This window comes from Leucoraja erinacea, chromosome 28 (genome assembly GCF_028641065.1).
Source record: "Leucoraja erinacea ecotype New England chromosome 28, Leri_hhj_1, whole genome shotgun sequence".
NCBI lineage: Eukaryota > Metazoa > Chordata > Chondrichthyes > Rajiformes > Rajidae > Leucoraja > Leucoraja erinaceus.
Genome location: NC_073404.1, coordinates 27,496,223 through 27,511,666, shown reverse-complemented (window position 1 = coordinate 27,511,666; position 15,444 = coordinate 27,496,223). Strand labels below are relative to the sequence as shown.

Genomic DNA, 15,444 nt, shown 5'->3' with positions numbered 1-15,444 from the left:
TTTAAATTGCATTACAGCATGGTATGGCAGCTGCACCATGGCAGACAGAGAGAGGCTTCAGAGGGTAACTAGGACAGCGCAGAGAATCATTGGCTGCCCTCTCCCCTCCCTGATGGACATCTACACCTCCCGCTGCCTTAGCAGGGCAAAGAAGATCATCAAAGACAGCTCCCATCCTGCGTTTGGACTGTTCGACCTGCTGCCCTCTGGGAAGGCGCTATAGGTGCATCAAATCCAGAACAAATAGACTCAGAAATAGTTGCTTTCCGAGAATTATAACTACTATTAATTCTAATTCACACATGCACTGACTTCACTGCCCAACACCACGGATTTCCATCTGTATATATGTATATATGTATGTAGCGCCGCAGAAATTGTGCACCTATCCCCCCCCCCCTTCTGTTTTTTGTTTTCTGTTTCATGTTTTTTGTGCTAAATTGTATGTATGCACTGAGTACGAGCAGCTTTCAGTTTCACTGTACATGTATAGTGACAATAAATGGCATATCATATCATCATATCATATCAAATACATTGAATTCTGCATGATCTTTTTAATCTTTCAGCATGATCTTTTGAAATAGCCATTCGTTTTAAATATTACTTGTGATACACCTTGTAAATGTAAAGCTTACTTACTTCCAGAGGATCTAACATGCCCTTCCTTGTAACAATGATCTGTTTTGGCTGCTCTTCAACTGGAAGTGATCGGATCAAGGCAGCCACTTCTTCAGCAGTCTTCCATTTTGCCAGCTGAATTATAAATAAAAAACAATTCATTAAAATTAAGTGAATACAGTAAAACCTTTATTATTACAGACCTCTTTATAATGGATTTCGGTTACGGCGGACGGTCTCTTTAAGAACAGTTGCTAGTTACACTGTGGAGGTAATTGAAATTGACAAGCCACTGATATTGACAAGCCACTGATATTGACAAGCCACTGATATTGACAAGCCACTGATATTGACAAGTCACTGATATTGACAAGTCAGTGATATTGACAAGGCACTGATATTGACAAGCAATCTCTTCCTTGGGCACTAAACTCTATTAAACAGTGACAAACAGTCTTTAGTATTTCTGGCTAGCTGTAACATAAATCCATTTTAGCTATCAAAAGGAACTTTGTATTTGAAAGCAACTCGTTTTTTCACAGAGTGACTGCTCGGTGGTTGGAGCGAATCCCTTACCTGATTATAGCAGACAATGGGCAATAATGGATACCATCTTCCCCTAATGTCCATTTCATGGAGGGTTTACTGTACTAGAAATAACTCTTTGCAGACAGTTCTAAGGCAAGGTTGAAGTATTCATGTGAAAATATTTTTTACCTGAATAACCATTTATCAGTTTATTTATTTATACGTGTGTATATATTTGTATAATGATATATGGACACACTGATCTGTTTTGTAGTCAATGCCTACTATGTTCTGTTGTGCTGAAGCAAGGCAGAGAGTTTCAGAGATTCACCACTCTCTGTGTGAAAATCTTGCATCTTGGTAGACAAACATGCTGGAGAAACTCAGCGGGTGAGGCAGCATTTATGGAGCGAAGGAAGAGGTGTCGTTTCGGGTCTCGACCCGAAACATCACCTATTCCTTCGCTCCATAGATGCTGCCTCACCCGCTGCGTTTCTCCAGCATTTTTGTCTACCTTCAATTTTTCCAGCATCTGCAGTTCCTTCTTAAACTCCTTGCATCTTGGGACAGTTTAATTTTACTCAAAGTGCTTTAGGGGTAATAGCTTTAGGGGTAATGGGGTTTCAGTCCCATTTGACTTGAGAAGAACTGAATAAAAGTATTTTTTGTCATGTCATTGTATCTTGTCATTCACACAAAATCAAGTTCAAGTTAGTTTATTGTCATGTGTCCCTGATAGGACAATGAAACTCTTGCTTTGCTTCAGCACAACAGAACATAGTAGGCATTGACTACAAAACAGATCAGTGTGTCCATATATCATTATACAAATATATACACACATGTATAAATAAATAAACTGAAAAATGGTTATTCAAGTAAAAAATGTTTTCACATGAATACTTCAACCTTGCCTTAGAACTGTCGAAGGTAGACAAAAATGCTGGAGAAACGCAGCGGGTGAGGCAGCATCTATGGAGCGAAGGAAGAGGTGATGTTTCGGGTCGAGACCCGAAACGACACCTCTTCCTTCGCTCCATAGATGCTGCCTCACCCGCTGAGTTTCTCCAGCATGTTTGTCTACCAAGATGCAAGATTTTCACACAGAGAGTGGTGAATCTCTGGAACTCTCTGCCACAGAAGGTAGGGATCAGGGGGTATGGAGAGAAGGCAGGTACAGGAAACCGAGTTGGATGATCAGCTATGATCATATCGAATGGCAGTGCAGACTCGAAGGGCCGAATGGCTTACTCCTGCACCTATTTTCTATGTTTCTATGCCACTTTCATAAAAGTACGTACAGATAAAGTGGTGCAGTGTAAAGCATCGTGAAAATATTACCTGGCCCAATCGTTTCTGGCCGGCCCACACAGAGGTGTGAATGATTTTAAGGAAGAGCTGGCCTGTCCTGGGGTTGAAAATGAAAATGGCTCCATTGATGGGCTTTGTTGTCAAGTTACCTTCAAACGTCTATGAAAGAACACAATCATGGGGGGGGGATTACATTATTAGACTAATGCAACAGAAATTACACAGGTTAAAAATGACAGAAAAAGCAATATAGATTCTTTTATTTTAGATTAGACACAAAATGCTGGAGTAACTCAGCGGGATTGGCAACATCTCCGGAGAAACAGAGCAGGTGACGGTTCTGGCCAGAACCCTCCTTCATACTGAAAGTAGGGGGGGGGGGGGGGGGGGGAGAAATAAACTGGAGGCGAGGAAAGGCCAGAAGAAATCACGGCCGGCAACATGGAAGTGGGAGGAGTTGAAGGAGAAGTTGTTATGGGTGAGGACTAGGCGGGGATTAGACATTTCTTCTAAATTGCATTTAGTTTTAGTTTGGTTTAGTTTGGAGGTACAGTGTGAAATCAGGCCCTTCGGACCACAGTGCCCGCGCCGACCAGAGATCACTCGCACACTAACTAGTTCTATCTCACACACTGGGGACAATGTACAGAAGGCAGTTAACCTACAAAACCGCACGTCTTTGTGATGTGGGAGGAAATCGGAGCACTCGGAGAAAACCTATGTGGTCACAGGGAGAACGCACAATCCCAATCAGGCATCACCCCAAGTCAGGATCCGGGGCTTTGGCGCTGTGAGGCAGCAACTGCATCCAATTGCAATTGGTGAAAGATGTAACAGTGGGATATATAAGGAATGGGATGTAATATGCAAGGGTTATGTAGCAACTCTACCGCAGCGCCACTGTGCCGGCCGTGCATTCCTCTATCCCACTGAGGTCTTAGTTGAACATGCTGTTGCTTCCCTTAATTAGTGTTGTTAAGCTTTCTCAATTTTGTACCTTATGAATGGTGACCCGGTACACATTGGTATCGTCCACAAACCAAATGATTTGGTTGGAGAAGAGTTCTCCATAATTCTGTGAGGAAAGGTACGGTTCCGTTGGCTCAGAAGAGTACAGCTGCAGACCCTTCCGAATGCGTTCTCTCAACACATATAGAGCAGGATTAGCCTTCATGATCTTTGCCATTGCTTGCTGGATCAAAGGTTTGGCACCTGGAAACCAGTTACCATAAGCACTGCAAAATGAAAATGGGCAGCATCAGTAAAGAAATTCCAGGATAAAAATCTCTAAATAAATGTTATAATATAAATAGCATGTATTACATACCTAAATGTATTACTTGATATTATGACAACTGATTTAGAATGACCTTATAAAAAATATTTAGCTCGCATTTGTTGGGATTTTTTTTTGCGTATGTAGTGAAGTTTAGTACTTTGAACTGACAAGCTTTTATTAATATTTGTTTAACAAAGAACTGCAGATGCTGGAAAAATCGAAGGTAGACAAAAATGCTGGAGAAACTCAGTGGGTGAGACAGCATCTATGGAGTGAAGGAATAGGTGACGTTTCGGGTCACCCCATTCCTTCGCTCCATAGATGCTGCCTCACCCGCTGAGTTTCTCCAGCATTTTTGTCTACCTTAGCTCTTATGATTAATAACATTCTTACATGTTTAGCCTTTGGAATACATTTTGCTGCACAACTATCTGAATACATACCTATGCAAGTTGTAGGCCAGATCGATGGCAATCAACACACCAGTTGGGGATGGGTAGATACTCATGTTATCTGTTGTATAGTCCAAGAACTTGGCCCTGGCATATCTCTCAATATCATGAGAGTCATAGTCACCCCATCGCAACTGAATATCTATCCAATATTTCTGAGTAGTAGTGCTGTCCATCACATCTCTAATAAAGAAGAAATCTCAGTAAATACCAACATAATTCAAAGCAGTCAAAGACAAAAGAACACAATTTTTATTTGTACTTTGCTTAGTATGGATGTCAGGGGTTACGGGGAGAAGGCAGGAGAATGGGGATGAGAGGGTAAGATAGATCAGTCATGATTGAACAGAAGTGTGGACGACGGGCCGAATGGCCTAATTCTGCTCCTATCACTTATGAACAAACTATATTCACACCTTGGTAACCTTGATGTTATGCAAGCGTACCTGCAGCATCAATCATCTAATAATTGACAATTTTTTGGAGGTTGTGTACTTACCAAGGGCAGGCACAAAAATAAATCAAGGAGGCTTTGTACAGGACTGGAAGCAGTTATGCCTCGACTACACAAAGCCCTGGCTGGATCACAGCATAAGCACTGCAAGGCCAAAAAGAAATAAGATAGACATAAAATGCTGAGGCAACTTAGCAGCTCAGGCAGCATCTCTGGACAAAAGGAATAGGTGATATTTTGGGTCGAGACACTTCTTCAGATTGAAGAAATAAGGACTGGATTCCCACACATTTGAAAGTCAAGGGGTGACAGGACATCTCAAGTAATTAAGAGGAAAAAGTAAATCCAGATAAAATTTGGTTCCGTTATTTGGCATATGGGCCACAGCTGAAAATCAGAGCCAGACCTACCTACTGCATATGAAAATAACATTGGCAATTGAATTTGGGTAAATTGTTAATTTTAGATCAGAAATGAATGCATTCTTAGCTAGCAAAGTTAGTCAAGGATAAGGAGACAACAGGAACAAAATGGTGTTAGCTCGCAGACAAGCCACGATCTCCAGTAATGGCAGAATAGGTCTTAGCAAGTAAATGGCCCATTTTTATTCAAATGTTTGTAAAATGGAGGAATGAACTCACTTAGAGTCAGCAAGCAGCGATGGTCTGGAAACATTCCACTTGTACGAAGCGAACAGAAGGATGTCAGCACAGGAGGAGTTCATTTTGTAAGACTTCCTTGGGTGGATTGTCTCTTTCTGTACAGTCTCAATCTCCAAAGCATCCAACTCTTGATCAAAGACCTAGGAAGAAGAACGGATCTCACATCACAAGATTCATGATGAAGTAATCCTCCAGAAAATGGAAGCAAGGTAATCAGAAACATTAATTTAAACGCGTTTGTGTATTTCCACGCTCAACTGCATTAAAATACTGTTCTATCACTGACACAACCTCCATTTCTAAACCAGGAGCATAAAAAAAAAATTGGAAGTTCAACCCTATCCAGTTTTTTTCTTTGCTACATCGATTACTGATATTTCCTGTCATTGTTCTTAATACTAAAAATTATTTCCACTTCCCAGTGTGTGTCTTCCTTTCATTCCTGATCCTCCTAAATCTGATTTCAAACCAATTAAAGTAGTCCAAGCACAAGACAGAAGAAAATGCGGGGGCTGGCTTACAAAAAAAACCGCACACATTGCTGGAGTAACACGGCAGAACAGGCAGCATCTTTGGCGATGTCGAGAGTCGGGACTCTTTTTCAGACTCCAAGTATTCCAAAACTATGCCAACATTTCAGAAGGGACCAAACACTGACCTGACAAAGATCCATGACAATGCTCTCATGAATCTTCTGCCACAAATGGGCTCTGAAGATCTGGATCAAGGAAATCTTGAGGGTGGGTATTTTGCCATGCATGAAAATTCCTGTCAAATCCAACTGCACCTGGAAACCGACATACACCTGAGGATAAAAAAAAAAAAGATTTGAAGTTCATTTCTTAAAACTCACTTCACAAGCAAACATCAACAATGCAAGAATACAGCAGACACTTACATTAGCTCTGTTGATGGTTGGCGACCACCAAAGAGTGAATCTTCTGTTGGGAATTTGGTTCAAACCAGATCGCTGGGCATTAGTCAGCTTCTTCCATTTCATGGATTCCTCAAAACCACTGGCCTTCTCCCTTTAAGACAATATTTTTGAGAAATCAAACATTTATATTTAAATTGAGAGAGGATTATTACCATTTACCGAGAGTTGTATATGAAGATTCATCAGACGCTCAAAGATGTGGAGAGGACGTTTCTAATGGTGGGAGAGTCGAGGACCAGAAACCATAGCCTCAGAGTAAGAGGACGTACCTTTAGTAAAGGAGATGGAGGAATTTCTTTAATCAGAGGAAGGTGAAGCTGTGGAATTCATTGCCACAGAAGGCTGTGGAGGACAAGTCAATGGATATTTTTAAGGCGGAGATTAATAGATTCTTGATTAGTAAGGGTGTCAGGGGTTATGGGAAGAAGGCAGGAAAATGGGGTTGAGAAGGAAAGATAGATCAGCCATGATTGAATGGCAGAGTAGATTTGATGGGCCGAATGGCCTAATTGTGCCCCTGTAACTTATGAACGAAGCTCCTCAGACATACATACTAAATAATAGAGCTTAAAAGAAAAAAAAGGAAATATACCAGAATAAACCTTCCCACGTTGGAAAATATGTTCCCTTGAAGAGCGTGTGTTCCAGAATGCCTTCAACACCGCCTAGTGCTTGGATCATGTCTGTCCGATAGTTGTTCAAGTTCCACAGCTTGCCATCGTGTCTTTGGTGGGTCCACCAAAAAGGATTCTGCTTCAATACCTGGGGTCAACGTATCTTGGTTACACTCATTATTCAACACACACACCATTTTTCTCTTGCTATCAATGTTAAAAACACAGACAATTCTACATTCAACAATAAGCAAGATTATGTCAATTAGCTTTAGATTGACTTAAAATTCACAAATGGGATTTGAGTTAATGGCCAACTCAGCCACTTGAGATGCACTTCGTGTTTCGTTATAATTTTACCCGCTTGTGTCCACCGTACAGGTATGACAACCATCCCTGTGCACATGAAAAGGGGAAGACGAGAAAACACACATACACAATTCTGGTATAAGAAATACAACAATCAGGCATGGTGCCAAGATGGCAAGGTCCATCCTCAAATGTGCTTCTGGACAGAACTACTGAAGCCTGGAGTTTTTCATTAGAGGTTTGGTTTTGTAAATTGTCTGTACAGATGCCCGGCATTTAGAGTGGAACGATTATGTGATATTAATGCAAGGAGGTCATGGAAGACAAAGATCTATGGGACGAGGGTTAAAATATCCCACATAATCTTTAAGACGCACCTGGTACTGTTTGAAATCAGTTCTAACTCTCCAGCCCTTGTCATAAGCCAAAGTGTGCCTATCTTTTTGAAATAATGTGTTAATACGTGGAATGCCTCTATCCCAGGAGTCTTCTAAATCTTCCAGAGTTAACCGTCTGAAATTGTAAAAAGAAAAAGAAGCTTGTCAGACATCAGAAATGGCACAGTGTTAATATTATGGTTTAAAATTAAATGAAACTCACCGATTTTGTGCTATGGCCTCCTGTCGTTTCAATGCATATTCTGCCCAAACTCTCTGGGAATCAATGAACTCACTCTCCCATGGCTGAATATAACGATAGAGATTAGGAATCAGTTGGTCCTCTTCGTGACTCATACCTGATCGGAAATGAGTGATGCCCACATCTGTCTGCTTGGACCACCTGCACAATGCATAAGATGCAATGGAAAGTAAACGTCTGGATCTTTCTGCACAAACTAAAATTATAATTCTGAAAAATGTTTTGATATACTTCAAAATGTTTTAGACAAGAGGGGACAGCATCAAGGTGAGAGGGCAAAGTGTAAAGAGTTGCGTGGGCATGTTTCTTTTTTAAAAGGTGGTGGGGGCCTGGAACAGGCTGCCAGAGATAATGGTGTTCAAGAGACTTTTAGGTAGGCACATGTATATGTAGAGAATGGGGGGGTGGGATGTGGATCATAAGAATGAGGGGTAGGCCATTTAGAACTGAGATGAGGAAAAACGTTTTCACACAGAGAGTTGTGAATTTGTGGAACTGCCTCAGAAGGCTGTGGAGGCCGATTCACTGGATGCATTCAAAAGAGAGTTAGATAGAGCTCTTAGGGAATCAAGGGATATGGGGAGAAGGCAGGAACGGGGTACTGATTGAGAATGATCAGCCATGAATGGCGGTGCTGGCTCGAAGGGCTGAATGGCCTACTCCTGCACCTATTGTCTATGTATCTATGCGCTAGCAGATGAGATTAATTTAACTTGGCATCATGTTCGGCACAGACAATGTGGGCCGATGGGCCTGTTCCTGTGTTTACTATTTAAGTTAATAACATAGCCTTCAGAGAAAATCATTACAATGTGATTACAGTTATGTTTTCCACCAACAAATTATACAACACTTAATTAATTAGAGTACTTTATAACTGCTTATTTCAGTTGAGGAAATAGAAGTGTGTCTGTTAACAGTACCTCAAGTCAGACTGTGGGATGAGAACATGTCCCATTGAGAGCATTCCCAGACCACCGAGCTCCTTGGGGGTATAGAACACCACAGGAGGGAAACGACTTGGCATCTTGGAGTTCAAACCAATCTTAATACGTGTCTGGATCTTGTTTTCACATTTCACCAACAGGTCCAACAGTTCCTGCGTGTTGACCACTGCTTCACGGAAATAGGTCATCAAGCCGATCAGTGCGGTGTTCCACTTGTTCACAATCTAGGAGAGCACAGACATCGGAGCAGGAAGATTCAAGTGAACAAATGAAACACAGGTTGGGATTTCCTCCAGTTGTGATATCTTGTTGTCAAAATGCTACACCTTTCTCACAGCTGCCAACTTGCAATAGACCTTCACAACTTACATTTCCACCGGACCCAACTGTGGGTGGTAAACTGTGCAAAAGAAAATGGGCGGAGTTGCTGCCTTTCAGTCTCTGTTGTGCCAGAGTCCCGATTTTGACTCCCGGGTTCGATCCTGACTACGGGTGCTGTCTGTGTGGAGTTTGTATGTTCTTCCTGTGACTGTGTGGGTTTTCTCAGAGAACTTGGGTTTCCTCACACACTCCAAAGACGTACAGGTTTGTTGGTGAATAGGCTTGGCATCAGTATGACATTTTCCCTAGTGTGTGTAGGATAGTGTAACTGTGCGGGGATCGCTGGTCGGCGAGGACTAGGTGGGCCATAGGACCTGCTTCTGCTCTGTATCTCTTAAACTAAAAAAATGGTTTGGGAATTTTCTGTAGGCTCTTTATTGTTGAATCTACAATAATCAAAGACTTTATTAAAAACGGCTTTAAATTATTTTACAGCTCCATTATTACTTTGAATGATAAAATGTCCAATGCATTGTGCTGTTTTGCAAAGGAACCATACCTTGGTGAAAGTGGTGGAACCGGAAGCCATGAGGATCTGTCGGACTCTGTTATGGAATCGCTGCATTGATTCATCATCCACCCGGAGGAAGCATTGTGCTGTACGCTCTTTGGTGACCTGAGTTACAAATTATGAAATAATTTGCATTTGTATAGCCCATCACAATTGCAGCACGGCGCTGCCCCGCTTAGCATTTTGTATTCAATTTGATGCTTATCCCAATAATGAGCTGCCACATATACAGATGGCAGCAGCGGCAGTGAATACTTTGGAAAGTGAAGATTGATAGGATCTCGATTAGTACATCACAGGTTTAGAGGAGAAAGCAGGAGAATGGGCTTGAGAGAGAAAAATAGATCAACCATGATAGAATGGTGGAGCAGCCTCAATGGGCCGAATGGCCTAATTCAGCTCCATGTCTTATGGTCATATTACCTGATTACATATGGAATTTTAACAACCACAGTTGACACCAAGGCTATAATGAAGGAGTGAAGATAGGCACAAAAAGTTGGAGTAACTCAGTGGGACAGGCCGCATCTCTGGAGAGAAGGAATTGGTGACGTTTCGGGTCGAGACCCTTCTTCTTAAGAAGAAGAAATTTCGGGCGTTTTAACGATTCAACGTCGCCCATTCCTTCTCTACAGAGATGTTGCCTGTCCCACTGAGTTACTCCAGCTTTCTGTGATAAATGTTCGGTTTAAAGCAGCATCTGCAGCTCCTTCCTACATATAACAAAATGGTGCTTGATTAGCTTACAAAGACAGTTCTAGGGTTGCGTAAGTTACTAGAATAATGGTTCTGGGGTGTGATTGCAGCCATACATCTATGCATTATACCTCATTTTGCAAGTTCCAGACTCCGTCTTTGTGAGTGAATTCCTCATAGCTTGTTCGACATTTGGGAAGGATGCGGCACTCAAAGCCCGACATGTTGAACAGCAAATTGGGATTGTCTTTGCTATATACAGATACAAAGCTGTTCTCCCACTGAATGGTGGTGACAGACCGAGGCAGCCGATTCTTGATATCCCAAAACACTGCTCGACCCCTACAAGGTGAATACAAGCAATTAAAAGCACGTCAGAGACTGAACCAAACCACCCCAATAACATTATGTTAACTAACCAAACATCAACTTTGAAATATCGCAGCTCTCAAATAGATCTGAATTACACTGGCAAGCTGAACTCCTTCCAACAGTTGGTCCCAATAATCTGTGGTGCTGCCACCTATTGTAATAGGGATGTGACTGCAATGAATCAATCAATTCAAGACCAGTCGGCATAGATTTAAGGTGAAAGGGACAATGTTTAAAGGGGATGCGTTGGGCAAGTTTTATTTACACAGAAAACAGTGGGTGTTTGGAATGCACCCCCAGTGATGGTGTTGGAGGTGGGGTTGAAAACAATATTTAGATAAGCACATGGATAGGCAGGGAATAGAGAAATATTGATCACGTACAGGTAGGGGAGATTAGTTGAACACGGGGTAATGTTTTGCATGGACATTGAGGGCTGAAGGGCCTGCCCTGTGCTGTAGGATGTTCTATTTTTAACTAATGTTTCCAAATGGAAAAGGGCTTTTGTGGAAAACATCTTAACACATCCCAAGCACAAATCTTTTAGTTTCAATTTATTCTCAGTCAAAGTTAACACTACTGACCCACTCATACATTTCATACCAAGAGCTCACAGTGCATTTCAGCCTAACGTTTATTCTTCGATCGTATATCCAATAAAATATTCTGGCAAAGTCTAGAAAGGGAAAATAAAACTGATACCCTACATGTAAATGCATTAAGACACTGTCAGGTAAATCTGCCAGTGGCAATGCTGACCAAAAGACAATGTTGTTGGCAGTGGCAAAATGGCTCTTCTACTAATAACGGTGGGGTTGTTCACATTAAGCTCATCAGGAAGGTAGCACCTTAGTGCATCATATCAACGGGCAGCACAATGATAGACATTAGACAATAGGTGCAGGAGTAGGCCATTCGACCCTTCGAGCCACCACCGCCATTCAATGTGATTATGGCTGATCATCCACGATCAGTACCCCGTTCCTGCCTTCTCCCCATATTCCCTGACTCCGCTATCTTTAAGCGTCCTATCTAGTTCTCTTGAAAGTATCCATAGAACCAGCCTCCACCGCCCTCAGAGGCAGGGAATTCCACAGACTCACAACTCTGTGTGAAAAAGTGTTTCCTCGTCTCCGTTCTAAATGGCTTACTCCTTATTCTTAAACTGTGGCCCCTGGTTCTGACTTCCCCAACATCGGGAACATGTTTCCTGCCTCCAATCCCTTAATAATCTTATGTTTCAATAAGATCCCCTCTCATCCTTCTAAACTCCAGAGTACACAGTGTAAATGTCACAACTACTGCACTGGAGTGTCATCTTATAAACTCAAAACATGGTAGATTTAATATCCTCCATCAATTCACATCAAAGAAAATGCACTCCCTGAATTAACAAACCATTAACAGACCAGAAGAGTCTTGAGAAAATGAAATCCAGCTTGAACAAGTCATAATTTATGAGGCATCACATCCCACACTAAATGTATCTCAGCAGAATCCAACCTGATTTTTAAATTCAAATTTTTTTTTATTAATCCTGAAAGGGGGAGAGATACTTCTTGAGAGTGGATTTTATTGGAATTCTAACATCTCTGTTGAATCTTTCACAGTGATAAAGGTGAGGACCTGCCAAAATGTTATAAAAGCAGCAGATAAAACACCAGGCAACAATTTTAAATGACACTTACAGGTTGACGTCATGCTTCATAAGCCTCATGCGAGCATCCCTCGGCCAGCACTTCTTGTTGTTATATCCAACAATGTTCTCATTGTTGGGATCAGGATGTTCTGTCAGGTAGCGCTGAATCAGGTCTCTGGCTTCATCAGCGGTGAATCTGCAAGCAGATTGCGAAACATGCATTTGAAGAAATACTTTTAATTAGCCTGCTGACTGACATTGGCAGTGGAGAGAAGAAGGGTCTCGACCTGAAACGTCACCCATCCCTTCTCTCCAGAGTTACTCCAGCATTTTGTGTCTATCTTCGACTGACATTGGCATGCAGTTCAGGCCAAAGCTCAAATCTAAATTTACCACTAACTGGAACAACACTAAGCACGGTAACCATTTAATTTCAAAAGATCACAGTAGTGTATATAATGGAACTGTACCTTTAAGGATGGAGTACCAGGTGGTGTGAGTTATGTCATGTGACAGATTCATTATCTTATCAGTCTCGTGAATATGTGCGAGTATGTGCAGTGTACTTTTGTAAAATAAAGACGACCCACACTGGCAACTGCTGGTCTGAAACCTGCGCTTGTTTCTGTCTACGTGCCATTACCATAATATCTTACAATCATCCATGGCTATTTGAAATTAAATGATCCTCAGCAAGTTCATAGTTGCTGCCTGTCCCGCATTTTTGTGTCTAGTTTAGAGACACGGCGCGGAAACGGACCCTTTCGGCCCACGCCGACAAGCGATCCCTGCACATTAACACTATCCTATACACACTAGGGACAATTTTTACATTTATCAAGCCAATTAACCTACAAACCTGTACGTCTTTGGAGTGTGGAAGGAAACCGAGGATCTCGGAGAAAACCCACGCCCCGACTCGAAAAAACGTCACCTAACCATTTTATCCAGAAACGTTGCCTGACCTGCTGAGTTACTCCGGCATCTAGCACCACTATATAGATTCCCATTGCAACACCCAAATGTGCCTTAATCATAATGGGGGCAATTTGAGAAGGGATTGATATAAAGACCAGAAACATTTAAACAATATCTCTCGACAAAACTGATGCTCGAAAATTATTTGTTAATTATCAAAGGCTTATCCGTCCAAGTTTAAAATAGACTGCCATTGTTTTAATACAATATGTGCAATCTGTATTTTGGCAGTAAATTCCACGATTGTTTAAAAGGAAAGTGATAATAATCCACTTGGATTAAGTTTTATAGGTTAAGGATATTGCTTACCTGAAGAAAATGTGAATACGCTCGATGTATCGGCAGAAAAGCCTGACTGGATGAGCAACTTCTGTGGCAACGTCCTGATAACTGAGGAAATCATTTGGCATTTGTGGCGGGCCGGCCATTTCACTGGCTCGATGGAGCCCCAACACCAGCAGATCCAACACCAGCCCATAGTACTGGACAATGAAAGAGGCAAATTGGAGCCCTCGAATAATGCCATAGGAATTGGTGTGGTTCATGTCCTTTAAAATGAAAAAAAAACATAAAATCCATTCTATGCAATATCCGGGACAGATTCAATTAACTTATATCCTCAATCACACTCAAGTTCACATAAAACTGTCTTTGAAAGTAAAATAAAAGTCACCAAATATTTGAACACATTCTTTACTTGTCTGATTTTATGTTACTGATGTTTCTCCAAAAGGTCCATATATTACATTGAAGCTTTGTTAAGTTGCAACATGCCTGGGTGAGCAGACTGATAGGAGGAGAAATCTACTTTGGTTATATTCAAAGGAAGGAGCAGGAACCACAAATTAACTCCACGCTGTTCTTATAGACATTGTTTGATTAACTGAATTCTTGTTAAAAAATATATTCCATTAGATAAATGGAGACACAGGGGACAGCAGACAACGGGATCTCGGGCAATAGTCAAAGTGCTGGGGGATCTCAGCGGGTTAGGCAGCATCTGCGGAGGGAATGGACAGACGACGTTTGGGGTCAGGACCCTTCTTCGGACTGATAGAAGTACGACGAGAAAACTGGAAAAGAGTGGTAGTTTGTCATCTGTCCTGCACTCCACAGATGCCGCCTGACCCGCTGATAAAATGTATCAGCACTTATTTTTCCGTCACGGTACTAGTACCATTTTAAACTACGCTTACAGGCGTACATAACACGTGGAAACTTACTGTTCCATCTAAATATCTAAAAAATCCGTTACGCGGGCGTCAAGAATTAAATGCCAGCAAAGTATAATCGACATAATGGAAATGACGTATACCTTGTAATTGATAACAACATTGTTCTTAGCTGTCATATAATCAGCAATGTTGTGATCTACAATCAGACGAAGCAATCTGTTCAGTAAAGTCAGATCAATTTTCTCATACATCTTCTCAAATCGTGACTCCAACATGACGTTGCATTCACCATCAGCTGTCTCCCACACATCCTGAAGATTGTTGATACCTATGGTACACAAACATAGTGTGTAAGAAAGAACCGCAGATGCTGGTAAAATCAAAGGGAGATACTAAATGCTGGAGTAACTCAGCGTGTGAGGGCAGCATCCATCTACACCTCACACTGCCTCGGCAAGGCCAGCAGCATCATCAAGGACCAGTCTCACCCCGGGTCGCTGCTGCTTTGCCACTCTTCCATCGGGCAAGAGGTACAGAAGTGTGAAAACGCACGCACACCTCCAGATTCAGGTCTGAAGCCTGAAGAAACGTCTCAACCCGAAAAGTCGCCCATTCTTTCTCTACATAGATGCTGCCTCACCCGCTGAGTTACTCCAGTATTTTGTGTGTACACAAACATAGAATGGTTATGCATTTTCAAACTAACATTTAACATACGTCTCTATTACGAATTGTGTCGACTTTTAAAATGTGTAGTATTAAAAGCTGCATAGTTTAAAGATGGCTGTTTCACTTCCCCAGAAGAAATATGTAGTTTAGCAGAGCGTTCATCTAAAAAGATAATTGCCCACCATATGAATGTAGCACAAATGAAATATAAACAATCTACTGGAATATATAACAAACCTCTTCAATGTAAGAATGTATATGATATAACTT

The 15,444-nt window shown here is 41.6% G+C and overlaps 1 protein-coding gene across 3 annotated transcripts in view; it reads right to left on the bottom strand.

Moving 5' to 3' along the window:
• The window catches only part of prpf8 (pre-mRNA processing factor 8), a 44,827-nt gene that overhangs the window by 11,365 nt on the left and 18,018 nt on the right, over positions 1 to 15,444 (bottom strand). For all 3 annotated transcript variants that reach the window (XM_055658109.1, XM_055658111.1, XM_055658110.1), the window contains exons 19-34: positions 14,646 to 14,833; positions 13,640 to 13,878; positions 12,402 to 12,548; positions 10,473 to 10,683; positions 9,634 to 9,750; positions 8,730 to 8,977; positions 7,768 to 7,947; positions 7,545 to 7,680; positions 6,837 to 7,006; positions 6,206 to 6,335; positions 5,966 to 6,112; positions 5,287 to 5,447; positions 4,183 to 4,374; positions 3,458 to 3,695; positions 2,491 to 2,619; positions 643 to 756 (exon numbers count right to left, since the gene is read on the bottom strand). In XM_055658109.1, the coding sequence (XP_055514084.1) occupies positions 643 to 756; positions 2,491 to 2,619; positions 3,458 to 3,695; positions 4,183 to 4,374; positions 5,287 to 5,447; positions 5,966 to 6,112; positions 6,206 to 6,335; positions 6,837 to 7,006; positions 7,545 to 7,680; positions 7,768 to 7,947; positions 8,730 to 8,977; positions 9,634 to 9,750; positions 10,473 to 10,683; positions 12,402 to 12,548; positions 13,640 to 13,878; positions 14,646 to 14,833 (2,747 nt within the window). The remainder of the gene's footprint in view (positions 1 to 642; positions 757 to 2,490; positions 2,620 to 3,457; positions 3,696 to 4,182; positions 4,375 to 5,286; positions 5,448 to 5,965; positions 6,113 to 6,205; positions 6,336 to 6,836; positions 7,007 to 7,544; positions 7,681 to 7,767; positions 7,948 to 8,729; positions 8,978 to 9,633; positions 9,751 to 10,472; positions 10,684 to 12,401; positions 12,549 to 13,639; positions 13,879 to 14,645; positions 14,834 to 15,444) is intronic.